This window comes from Physeter macrocephalus, chromosome 15 (genome assembly GCF_002837175.3).
Source record: "Physeter macrocephalus isolate SW-GA chromosome 15, ASM283717v5, whole genome shotgun sequence".
NCBI classification, from domain to species: Eukaryota; Metazoa; Chordata; class Mammalia; order Artiodactyla; family Physeteridae; genus Physeter; species Physeter macrocephalus.
The window spans coordinates 21,488,938-21,500,995 of NC_041228.1; the positions used below are offsets into that span (position 1 = coordinate 21,488,938).

At 39.0% G+C, this 12,058-nt stretch overlaps 1 protein-coding gene across 1 annotated transcript in view; it reads right to left on the reverse strand.

The window, feature by feature from the left end:
• UTP23 (UTP23 small subunit processome component) overlaps nucleotides 1-4,050 on the reverse strand; it is a 7,437-nt gene extending 3,387 nt beyond the window's left edge. The window contains exons 1-2 of the mRNA XM_024129433.2: nucleotides 3,761-4,050; nucleotides 152-326 (exon numbers count right to left, since the gene is read on the reverse strand). Of these exons, the coding sequence (XP_023985201.1) occupies nucleotides 152-326; nucleotides 3,761-3,948 (363 nt within the window). The 5' untranslated portion in view covers nucleotides 3,949-4,050. The remainder of the gene's footprint in view (nucleotides 1-151; nucleotides 327-3,760) is intronic.
• Nucleotides 4,051-12,058: the final 8,008 nt, after the last annotated feature.

Genomic DNA, 12,058 nt, shown 5'->3' on the forward strand with positions numbered 1-12,058 from the left:
GGAAGATCCCACATGCCGCAGAGCGGCTGGGCCCGTGAGCCATGGCCACTGAGCCTGCGCGTCCGGAGCCTGCGCTCCGCGACGGGAGAGGCCACAACAATGAGAGGCCCGCATACCGAAAAAAACAAAAAAAAAACAAAAGTGGTATCACCTGTGTTGCCACAAAATAATGGTGAGGATTCCCATCTTCAACCATGGAAAGCAGACATTCTGATCCACTCACTGAATTCTTGAAATGGGGACAGTTTCGAACCTGGCATTTTTGTGCAATCAGCTTTGCCCCATATAAGTCCTTTCCCAATGTTTCCAACTCTTTTAACACACACCTGAAAAAAAAAGTTATTAGCAGCTCACAATTATAACAGACGCGTATCTGTTGTTCACATAAATTATAAAAAAAAAATATTCAATTCTTCTTTTTAAACTACAAACCATACATTAAGCATTTCACTCTTAAAAGACCCGAAAAATGCATACACCAAGTAGGAGGAACATAATAAACAGTTAACATGTACTGAGCATCTTTTTTTATGATGTGCAGGCAGCATGCTAACTGCCTTTACATAAATTCTTGCTTATCTCAAAACAGCCCTACAAAGTTGGGCAACTTTATTTTTTTTCCTACTTTTATTCTATTTATTTATTTTTATTAATTTTTCTTGGAGTATGGTTGCTTTACAATGTTGTGTTAGCTCCCACTGCAAAACAAAATGAATCAGCCACACACATACAGATATCCCCTCCCTTCTGGACTTCCCTCCCATTCAGATTAGCACAGTGCATAAGGTACAGTTCCCTGTGCTATACAGTATGAGGGCAGCTTACTGTAAAATTATCCTTATTTTAGAACACCTCATTCTGAGAGATTTCAAGTAACATGCCCAAATTCAAACAACTAATAAGAGGTAGAGTTGAAATGTGAATCTAAGTAGTTTGATGATAGATACTTTGCACCAACCACAGTGCTACAGGCTTCTCCTTCAAGTGCAAATCGGTGCACCTTCAGAATATTTTCAGCTTAGAAAAGTAAACATTCTCAAGTCACCAGCGTGTTTAAAAACAATCACAACTTTCTTTCACTTTGCATTTTCATACTAATATCAGGAAATGTTTTTCAAAGTGTCATCTATAAACTACCCCTATCGGAATGACACAGTGATATTAATTTCTAGCTCCTTTCTCATCCCCAAATCTGAACCCCTTGTGGAGTCAAACATTAGCATCTTAATAAGCTCCCCAGTTACTTCCTCTTAAAAATTAGGAGAACTACTAAGTCAAAGATTTCTCAACCTTAGCCAGCCCTTGCCTGACTCCACCTTGCCTCACCCGCTTTATCACACCATTAGTTTTTGCTTTTTTAAAGAGATTTTGCTTTCTAAAGTCATCCATTTTGAACTCCATTTTGAGTTTCAGGCCTAAATTGCCAACTACTTATTGAATATTTCCTGTGGATGGCCCGCCATCAGCTCTTGGTCAAATTCACGATGTCTAAAATCAAACTACTTTCCTGCCTCCAGACTTCTCCAGGGCTTGCTATCTCTTTGAATTTATTATCTTCTCAGATACTGTTTCGAAATCAGAAATCCTATTTAACCTTTGCTTCCTCACTCCTACCCCTGCCCCTACCCCATCAGTGGTAGTCCTATCTCAGCTCTGGTATCTACCTCTGTAACATCTCCTTGTGGAAGTTCCCACCTCTCCTCTCTCAGGTTCAGGCTCCCATTATTTCTTGACTAGACAACCACAAAACGGGTTTGCCTGTATTCATTCTCTTGCTTCTCCAACTTACCCTTCACATAGCTGCAGTTATCATTTCTAGAAGATACTTATCAGGTCTGATAGCATTTATCTCTTGAAACACACCAAGAATTGACAATAATATGCTTTAAAATAAACTAGCAGTAACTTATTCTTAAATGAATAAGAATGGCCATGTCGGGACTTCCCTGGAGGTCCAGTGGTTAAGAATCACTTCCAATGCAGGGGACGCAGGTCTGATCCCTGGTCAGGGAACTAAGATCCCACATGCCGCGGGGCAACTAAGCCCACGAGCCACAACTAGAGAGAAGCCTGCGCGCCTCAACGAAAGATCCCACATGCCGCAACTAAGACCCACCCGAGGGAGCCAAAAAAAAATAGAATGGCCATGTCAATAATTGCAAAAACTGGGTGATAGACGTTTTGTTATACTATTCTATTTTTGTGTATGTATGAAATATCCCAGAAGTTAAAATAAATTCTTTAGGGGGAAAAATGCTGCAGAATATAATTTCATGCAGTACTTCTCAACCTTTTTTAATATTACAGCCCTGTATTAAAAATGTTAATATTTCTATGGCAGACAGGGGTAAGTGGACAAGGCTTGTAGCCAGAAGCAATAAACTCTGGGGCACAAACCATCTGAGGACTTGTCTGGCAGCTCTGAAGGAGATGGGGATCAAAACTTACGGGGCATCTATGACCCATTTGAGGCTCTGCTTGAATGAAACCCACATGAAGTTCTGAATATAGAAGGCTGTTCATGGAGTAGTGTTACGTGAGAAAAGCAGGCCATTAATATCACACGCAGAGTAAGAGCCCATTCGTGTGTGTGTTGTGTGTGTGTGTAAAGAATTGGATGATACACAACATGCTAACAGTGGTAAGTCACTGGTGTGGTATTATTGGTCATTTAAATTTTCTCTGTTCACTTTTTAAAGGAAATATTCTACAAAGGAAAAAAAAAAACTAAACTAAGTTTATGAATAGTAGTTTTTCATTATGCAGCCTCAACTTATCTTCTTCCCAGCTTCTTTCCCAAATATTCGCTGTGCTCTAATCTCTTTCCCTGGCATTTCACAACTCCACTCCACTCCACTCCTTTGTTCAAGAGGTCCCTACAAGTCACTTCTCTTTTCACTCAAAAAATGTCCTTCCCCTCAGAACTGAACCGTGACTGGGCTCAAAAGTTATCTCCTCTGTGGAACCTTCCTTGATTCCATCCTTCCTCCAATAAACCCCCCAAGATTCCATCTTAGGTGTTCCCACACTTTGAAGAAGTGAGGAAACTAGGGGTCAAAACACACCAATTAGAGGTTGACTTATGCACTTTGCTGGCCATACGGGCTGGGAGATCATCCTGTTCACCAAGTTATCCTCTGGCTAGAGCAGTGCTTGGCGTATGGCTGGTGCTCAATAAACACAGCTGAATAAACAAATGACCTTGCACAAAGTTCTTGAAACATCGAGTCCTGACTTATCTTTCTGGCAATCGAAGATATTACATCATGGGGCAGTTGTGAAGCTTGAGAAATTCTTAAACTGGGAAAAGCTATGCAAAGAACAAGCAATGACTTAGAGGATATAGGTCTGAGATACCAATAAACGCTCTACATATACTATACCTCGTCCGACTTATAGCAAGTTTGTAAGTAGTTACGAGCTTTTTTCTACAAATGAGTAATCCAAGGCTCAGAGAGGTTAAGTAACTTGCCCGAAATCACAAAGCTGGTAGAACTGGGCCCAATACTGGAAACCAGGTCGAACGGCAAAGCACGTGTTCTTATCCTCCAGGCAAAGATGAATGCTCTCCGGACCTTATACTGTCTATCTACTTGGCAGATACTCGCCCACACTCCTTAGCGGCCCCGCTGAACTGTCAACTCCTCGTGGGCGCGCGCTTTGCCCCTCGAGGGCTCCCAATGGATGCCTGCGAGCAGCGGCCTCGCCTCTACCGCACCCGCGGGGCCCCCGCGCCTCCACCCGAATCAGCCAGGCCCACCTGGTGGTGCACAGCTGAGTCTCCGCCATGAGGTAGCGGGGCAGCTGCTCCCGCAGCTGGATGCGGCCCCGCAAAGCCGCCTGACAGAAGGTGCCGTCCAGCAGGATCTGGTACGGCTCGCGGACCCCAAAATTGTTGCGGAAGAAGCCAAGATGCTTCTTGGCGTGTTTCTGCCTCGTGATCTTCATGCCTGGCTTTCCCGGAGCGAGCCACCGGACCAGAAAGCAGCAGCGAACTCCCCCACACAGCCCGCTACCGGCAAGACGGGCTTCTCCCGGAAATGAAGAACCCTTGGCCCCGGAAGCAAACGCCCCATCTGTGGGCCTGGTTTACGTCACTCCCAAACGAGAGCGCGCTTTACCCGGTGCCCGCGCTTTAAGGGACACGCCCTCGGGGGCGGAGCTTGCGCGTAAGTGGGAAAACGACTGAGTGCGCGATAGAGGCGCACATGCGCAGTCATGGTCCAGGTTAAAAAAAATACACACTGTCTCTTGCGCGTAACCTGGCACGGCATCTGAAAAATCCTTGATATAATAATAATCAGTGGAAATATTGAGCCTTAATATGTCCTAGGCACTGTTCTAGGTAATATACCTTATATTTTTCCCTTTAATGTTAATAATTCTCAAATGAGGGAAGAAAGCGACCAAAGTATATTGGGCGACTATTTATTGGGCAGGTTTGTAGTGATTGCCTTCCTATAAAGAAGTTAAGCACGTTTACTAAGGGCACGTGGTTCTTTAGTGTCAAAACTATCACTGGAACTCAGGTCGCCTGCCTGAAGTTCAAATATTCTTGCACTCCCCCTCACCTCCCGCACACATTCCCGCCATAGGACCACTCCCACTGAAAAGCCAAATGTCAGGGCAAAAAGTCCCCATCGTTTTGCATTTCCTCTTCTCTTGGAGACCATCCTAAATCACTCGCAAGGAGTGTTTCCGGAGGACTTATTCAAGAGCTTCGTTTTCCAAGAGTCAGTGTCCCTAAACTAGAGTGCTACTTCTGCCCCTCACCCAAGCCATTTGACCTTGAGCAACTCCCCAAGAAACCTGGGTTCAGCTTCCTCACTGTCAAATAGGTTGGCAGGACTAGATGACTTCTAAGAACGCTTTTAATGTCTATAGTCTCTGAGGTAGGAGAACGACATACTGGGCTACTAACAGGGAGGTACAAAGCTGACCGAAAGTTTAGAAATTACTTGGTCAACTTGATTAATGAAGAGAGTAAATCTGAAAATTTTGAGTTCCCCCGAGGCTAACTGCCACATATCCACTTCAATTCTAGGCAAAATAACCAAAGAATGGGGAGTATGGAATTTTGCATTTTTTCTTCTGGCCCGGAATCTGTCCCAGATCTCGTTTTAGCTAAAGATTGAGAGAAAGAACCAATGCAGAAAAATAACTTACAAAGTGATCGAGAAGTGTTATTTGCATTTGGGGTTTTATTTGAAGATATAGGTTTATGAAATTGGAACCAAAATCTTCTATAATGTTAACCCTGTCTTGATTCACAGCACAACATCACTTAGATGACTGCTTTCATTTAACTGAAAATAAATTTAGGAATTGGAAGCCATGAAGAGTTATTGTAGGATTGGATTCATGGTTCTTGAGTATAATTGCTCATGACCTTCCGATCTGAATACTCTCTTTATCCCTGTGTGCTAACACCCCACTCCGACTATAATCCCACCAAAGACAAAATATACTATCCCAGCCTTGCAAAACAGTTTAAACAGTTTTAAAAACAGGCTCACAGATTTATCTACCAACTCCATCCTGTTAGCCACGTTTCACTACTAAGAAAAATGAGGTTCAGGACTAGGGATTTGAGTCATACTCTAGTTTTGTTTTGTTTTTTAATTTACTAGACTGTAGCATTTTTTTCAAGCTCTATGTATATGACAGTGCTATTTACACAACTGACCCTTATTGCACAAATAAGAAGACAGTCTATACTGCTGATTATCAAGTTTAAAACAGAATTTTCTGTTACAGCAGTGTTTCTCAAAGCATGATCCTGGGACATGCAGAAAAGTTCTTAGAGTGCTTGTTTAATATGCCCATTTCTGATTCAAAACAAGTACTGAGGGAGAGGGATACTAATCAGAGAGGAAGTGACATTTATTACAATATCCCCAAGTCATTTATTATGCATATTGGTGTTCCAGAAGGACTGTCTGCAGTAAAGCATCACTGTTTACCCAATGGGACATTTTCATTAAATGGTCCACTGAATACGTTTTGGCCTGATGCCAAATGACCTAGTAGTGGAGTATCAATATTTGGCCACAACCAAGGCAGAAGCCAAATACTGCCATTATTGGAGAAACTATTTGGATATAAGTTTAAACCTGAAATTTTACTTTGAAAATTATTATAATATTATTAAAAATTTTTAATAGTCATTGAAAATTTTTTTGACCTTAGAGTGCAGGAACAGTAATGTCTCAGCATTGCTAGCTGCTATTTTTTTCCTCAGGTCAGTACACTGGATATTTTCCAGGCCAAATAGACATTCAGTTGAGGTAGGGGATTAATTTATTTTTCTTTATTTTTTCATACTCTTCATATTCTTTATTACATCTGGATCAAATATAATTTATAATATGATGTTGTTGTACATGATTTTGAAGTTCTTTCTTCATGAAATTTTGATGAAGCCAAGTTGACCTGAAAATGATTTATTCCTGCAAGGTATGACTAATTCCCAAACAAGAATTTTCATGAAAGATTCATGTCCTAAATGGAATTAAATAGGTAAATATTAAATACAATTCATAAAGGTTATTTTGTTTAATTTCATAAATACTAGTATACCAAATAATTCAGCAAAGATATCTATTATGATATTATTCTGCCTTATATTCATATTTAAATATTTATAAATATTTGTTAACATCCATTAGCTCCAAAGGAATACAACGTTTTGCCTAATGTTATCCAGCTTACATATTCTTTAAATAAATAATTTAAAACAACTTAGGTAAACTGGTTTGTATTGAGGGCTTATTAGTCCTTCACTAAGATCCCCTAGGATAAACTCCATCTGGGACTTGCTTACTGTGAGTTTTTATATATAGGGGAAGGTGTTATGAAGGTTGGTTCTGGAGGCTGCCACGTTTTTAAAAAACATCCTTACGGTTTTCAAATTACAAAAATAACACATGCCTGTTATAACAAGAGGAACAAAGGAACAACACAGGACATTCATCTCCTCTTCCTTGCCCAAATAACACATGTTAATCTACTGTGTAACTTCTGTAATTTTTTAATATTCATATACTTATTTGCCTACATATATGCATACATATGTAGAGATTTTTGTCACTCTATGTTATTCAAAGATAGAATCATATTTTATCACTTCTGTACATTTTGCTTTTCTTACCCAACAATCCTTGTGGAAATCCTCTCCACACATACGCCAAGTCAATTGGCATAGTTCTTATTCATTATTTTTAATGGCTGCATGAAATTTCCCACAAAATCACCACATTTAACATAATGACAGTGACACAGACTGTAAATTGATGCTCAATATCTCTTCTCTTTAGTAATAGGATCCTAATTTTATTCTGGACAAAAGTGTGCCCAGAAAAGAGAATCCATTTCCCAGCCTTCTGTGCAGTCAAGTACAGTCATACGATTAAGTTTTAGCCAAGGGTATGTAAGTATAAGTGTGACAAGGGACTTCTGGGAAAGCTGCTTAAAGGAACTTAACTTGGTGATGGGCACTTTTGTTTTTTTTCCACTGCCTTTTTAACCACTCCCTGGAATTTGGATGTGACGAAGGGAACCCTAGCAGCGTATTTTAGACCAAGAAGTAAACTTGAGAATGGAGGCTGTGTGCTAAGCTAGCAAAGTAGATAACAGAAGCAGCCTGGGCCATCAATGACTATGAAACTACCTTTCCAAATCTAGACTTTCTACCTCTGGCCTTGTTTTACATGAGAAGAAAAATAAACTTCTATTTTAGTTTAAAAAAATTATTTTCTTTTCATTTTTTGAGACTGTATTATTTTTAGAGCAGTATTAGGTTTACAACAAAATTGAAAAGAAGATATAGAGACTCCCCATGTAGCCCCTGCCTCCACACATGCATAGCCTCCCCCATTATCAACATCACTCAGGACTTCCCTGGTGGTACAGTGGTTAAGAATCTGCCTGCCACTGCAGGGGAAACAGGTTCGAGCCCTGGTCCGGGAAGATCCCATATGCCGTGGAGCTGCTGAACCCACACGCCACAACTGTTGAAGCCCGTGCACCTAGAGCCCGTGCTCTGCAACAAAAGAAGCCACTGCAATGAGAAGCCCGCGCGTAGCCCCTGCTTGCTGCAACTAGAGAAAGCCCGTGTGCAGCAACGAAGACCCAATGCAGCCATAAATAAATAAATTCATTAAAAAAGAAATCACTCACCAGAATGGTACATTTTTTTCAACCAAGAAGGAACCTACTTTGATAAATTGTTTCTTTTATATGCAGCCAAACCCAATCTTAATTGACAGAATATGTTAAAACTACTTGCCAGAATTAGAGAATTTTATATTGGCAGATGTTTTTGATAAAAGTTTGATGTTGGTTAGTGTTTGCCAATACAATTACCCTTTCTTTGAACAGGTTCAAAATCCTAGTTTATAAGTTTTCTGTGAAAGGTAAAAGACTTTTTCAAAGTAAAATAAACTAAATCCTTTTTACATACTATAGAAGTTATCTTGACATTTGTTTCTTTTGAACGTATAAACAATTTGATTTGAACTGAGAATGTCAGTGGAATATATCTCCTGTTTGGAAAAGTTAGTTAAATATGAAGAACCCCAGCTGCTTGGGCAAGAAACATCAAGGAAATGTTAGTGTCACCCAGTTGTCAATCAAAGAAAGCGTGCAGAATTTCTGTCTGTTGGCCCAGCTAGTACCAGTGGGCTCTTCCTTAAATGACAAAGGAGGAACTGTCTCTTGGAAAAAAATTTCAAGGGATTGCTCTTTGTCAAGGATATTTCTAAACAAGACAGTGATCAGGAAGTAGTTCACCACTGGTTATCAGATGACTGTTGTCAGATGGCTGTAAAATTAGACTAGCAAATTTGCTTGCTAAATAGTTTATTTGAATGAAATTTTACGGAGAACAAATACTGCCATGTGAGGTGAGTTGAAAGGAATTCATTATTTCACAATAGATCTGAATAGCGCTCTCCATTTTTTTTACTACAAAATGTTCAGTGGCATTAATTAAAGTAGTAAAAACATACAATGGTAGAGAAAATGAAAAGTTAAGAAGCGGTAGCAATGTGCAAAATGTTTTACTTTGATACATACATAACAAACTGCCCTTTGAAATTTAATTAAATCATAACTGAAACTGGTAGAGAAGTTCATACTGTATGGGGTCATTCATTTTTAACCTATCAAAGCATTTTTAGAAGATTAGTGAATCCTTATAAAATTACTCTAAGTAAGAAAATATTATTACTGTTACTTAAAGGAGTTTAAAGATTGAGAATTATGTCAGATTATGGCATTAAACGAGTTCCTAAAAACACTATTTATTTATATTGAACAAAATGTTGAAGACAGCCCTTTCACTCATGGTTTCATATATATTTTTAAGCAGCAGGAGGACCTCAGGGCAGAAACTGAACTTCTGGTGGCAAGGCTTTCAATAATTTAGTAGAATATTATTTCAAAGTCTTGTATTTATAATTGAATTACACCAATACAAGGTATTAGTTACATGATATTATACCAAATAAAAGTCGCTCTTAGAATCTGTGCAAATGTTTTCAATGTGAGATCACTTTCTTTTAATATTAGTTGATAAGTCATACATCAAAATAGTGGGATGAGAAGATCAAATGTCATTTTAAAAATTATTATTATTTTAGCAAACATATAGAAAATACCTACATGCTGAGTCATAGGTATAAATGAATATTATTTTCTTTTTATTGGCTCTCTCTTTACCCTCTCTATTGTGACTTTTCATAATTTTGAACAAATCACTTAGTTCTTCAAAGTATAACCTCACATAGTATGTATGTACACAGAAGAAGACATATGACTTAAATTGATCCCAGGCTAAAGAGAAAGACTTTTTCCCCATGGTTAGGGGGAGAGGTTATCTTTTTCTTACAATAAACATGAAAAAAGAAGCACATTGTGTTCTTTGCTACTGGCAGCTATTTTGAGGTTATAGGGGTAGCCAGTCAGTTTGTGGACAGAACCAACACACGGTAAAAGACAGAGTCAAGAACTGGAGTCTTTATGCTGCTTCATTTGGAGTCTGCCCCCTTCTAGACATTTAGTTATGTGATAGAATACATTTCCTTCTTGTTTAAAATAATTTAAATTGTTTTTTGTTTACTTTTTTTTGGTTGCTTGTAGCCCAAAGCATCCTAACTGATGGAATATTTGTTAAATCTATGCAACAAAATGTACTTTTAAAGGGAAAATGATAATATTACCTGTATAATATTTTGCCTTAAAGAAGTTTAAGATGTTCTGCATATGTTCTTGTTTTATCCTAGACACCATTGTGAAGAGGCTGGGATGCAAAGTTAAGTGTTGCTGTTAGCTGCTTTCAACTATCTCCCAAAGGCATCTTTTCCATTCTAGTCAAATATTAAGGAAAGCGTTTAGTGTTTTAAGCCAAATGATTTCTTTTGGCCAAGTGGATATTTGTGGACTTCTAAAGAGTTTATGAACTTAATTCAGAACTTCAGTTTTGCCCTATTTATATGTTGTTTCTTCTGGATTTGCTTATGTTTAATTTTTGTGTCCCAGGTCTTTTTCATGACTTGTGGTGGCACGGCATATTCTTTTGGAGAGGAGGAGATAGGATGGCTCTTGCCCTTTCCTCCCGTTTCTATAGAGTAGGGAGTTTCTGATCCCCTCCTTATGAGTGAATAGTATTGAAAGGTAGGCTTCCTGTTTCTCTCTATACCTGGTTACTTATGACTCCCTAACAATGGAGTGACTAATCTGATGTTTGGGGAGATCCTGTCACCATGCCATAATGGTATCTCCTTCTCAAGGGGAAAAAAAGATCTTTGTGTTCCTTTCTTAGAAAATAATCTACAAAGAAGAGATAAGAACATACACCCCTTACAGGCTTTCACTGAAAATTTGATTGAAAATGGTGCTTCCTTGATTCCTTTGTTTCTAATGGGTACTAAAGCGGAACCATTCCTCGGTTGTATGTCGTGGATGTGTGGTTACTTCCCAGAGGGACAGTACATAGAAAGGTCAGATGACTTTCTACCCTCTTCCTTCATACCAAGGCTAGAACCGATGCTAAGTTGGTCCTATAGAGGTTGCCTGCCAACCCTGAGCTCAACTCAGACTGTCAAGATGTCCAAAGGAACCTTGCCTTCCACAGAGGTCTGGAAGAAGGCAGCAACTGAATAGGAATAAACTGACATTAAAAAAAAAATCCTTTGGCTCATCTGAATACTGAATAGGAATAAAGTGACATTTTAAAAAATCCTTTGGCTCATCTTTGGTGTCTTGACTCTTCTATTTTATTGCATTGAAAGGGATTTAGGTAAATCTTAGCCAAGTGAAGGAAAACAGCTCTAGTACTGGCTGGGTCTAAGGCATGGACTGGTCACAGTCTGACATTCACTGGGCTGTGTTTTCCGAATGGGTTGAGTTACTATGCCACAAAAACAGAACTAGTCAGACTGTTTATTTTTTCATTTTTTCGCTCAGGCATGGCAGGCTATCCTTTGCTTCCTGTCCTCATGCGGTAATCACCGTGCACAGGGCCCACAGCTTGCTTTGGAAGGCCTTTACCATCTTCTCTCTTTTTGCCTCTGACTAAGTTTGAAATAGTTCCAGCAAATAGAGAAGTATGCTAAAAACTTTAGCTCCAGTGACAGAGAGAATGAAGAACATATTATTGGGAATACAGGATAAATTTATTTTATCCAGTATATGAATATCCACAGTGAAATTAATAACCACAACATCAAAACTGCCTTTTGGAGGGCGGCTAAAGTACAATTTAATGGTTGTGAGCAATCTTCTTTGGGTGATCAAATATATTCAGTATTCTGTTATTTAATTTCTTCTGCATGTTTGCAGGCTTACTTTGCTCTAGGATCTTGAAGAGGAAGTTTAGATTATTGATTTGAGATATATCCTCTTTTATAATGTATACATTTAGCTATAAACTTTCCCTCAGTACTGACGCAGCTGTGTTCCACAAATTTTGACATTTTATATTTTCATATTCATTCAGTTTACTGCGTGTGTTTTAAAATTTCTCTTAAGACTTCCTGTTTGATCCACGGGCTATTGG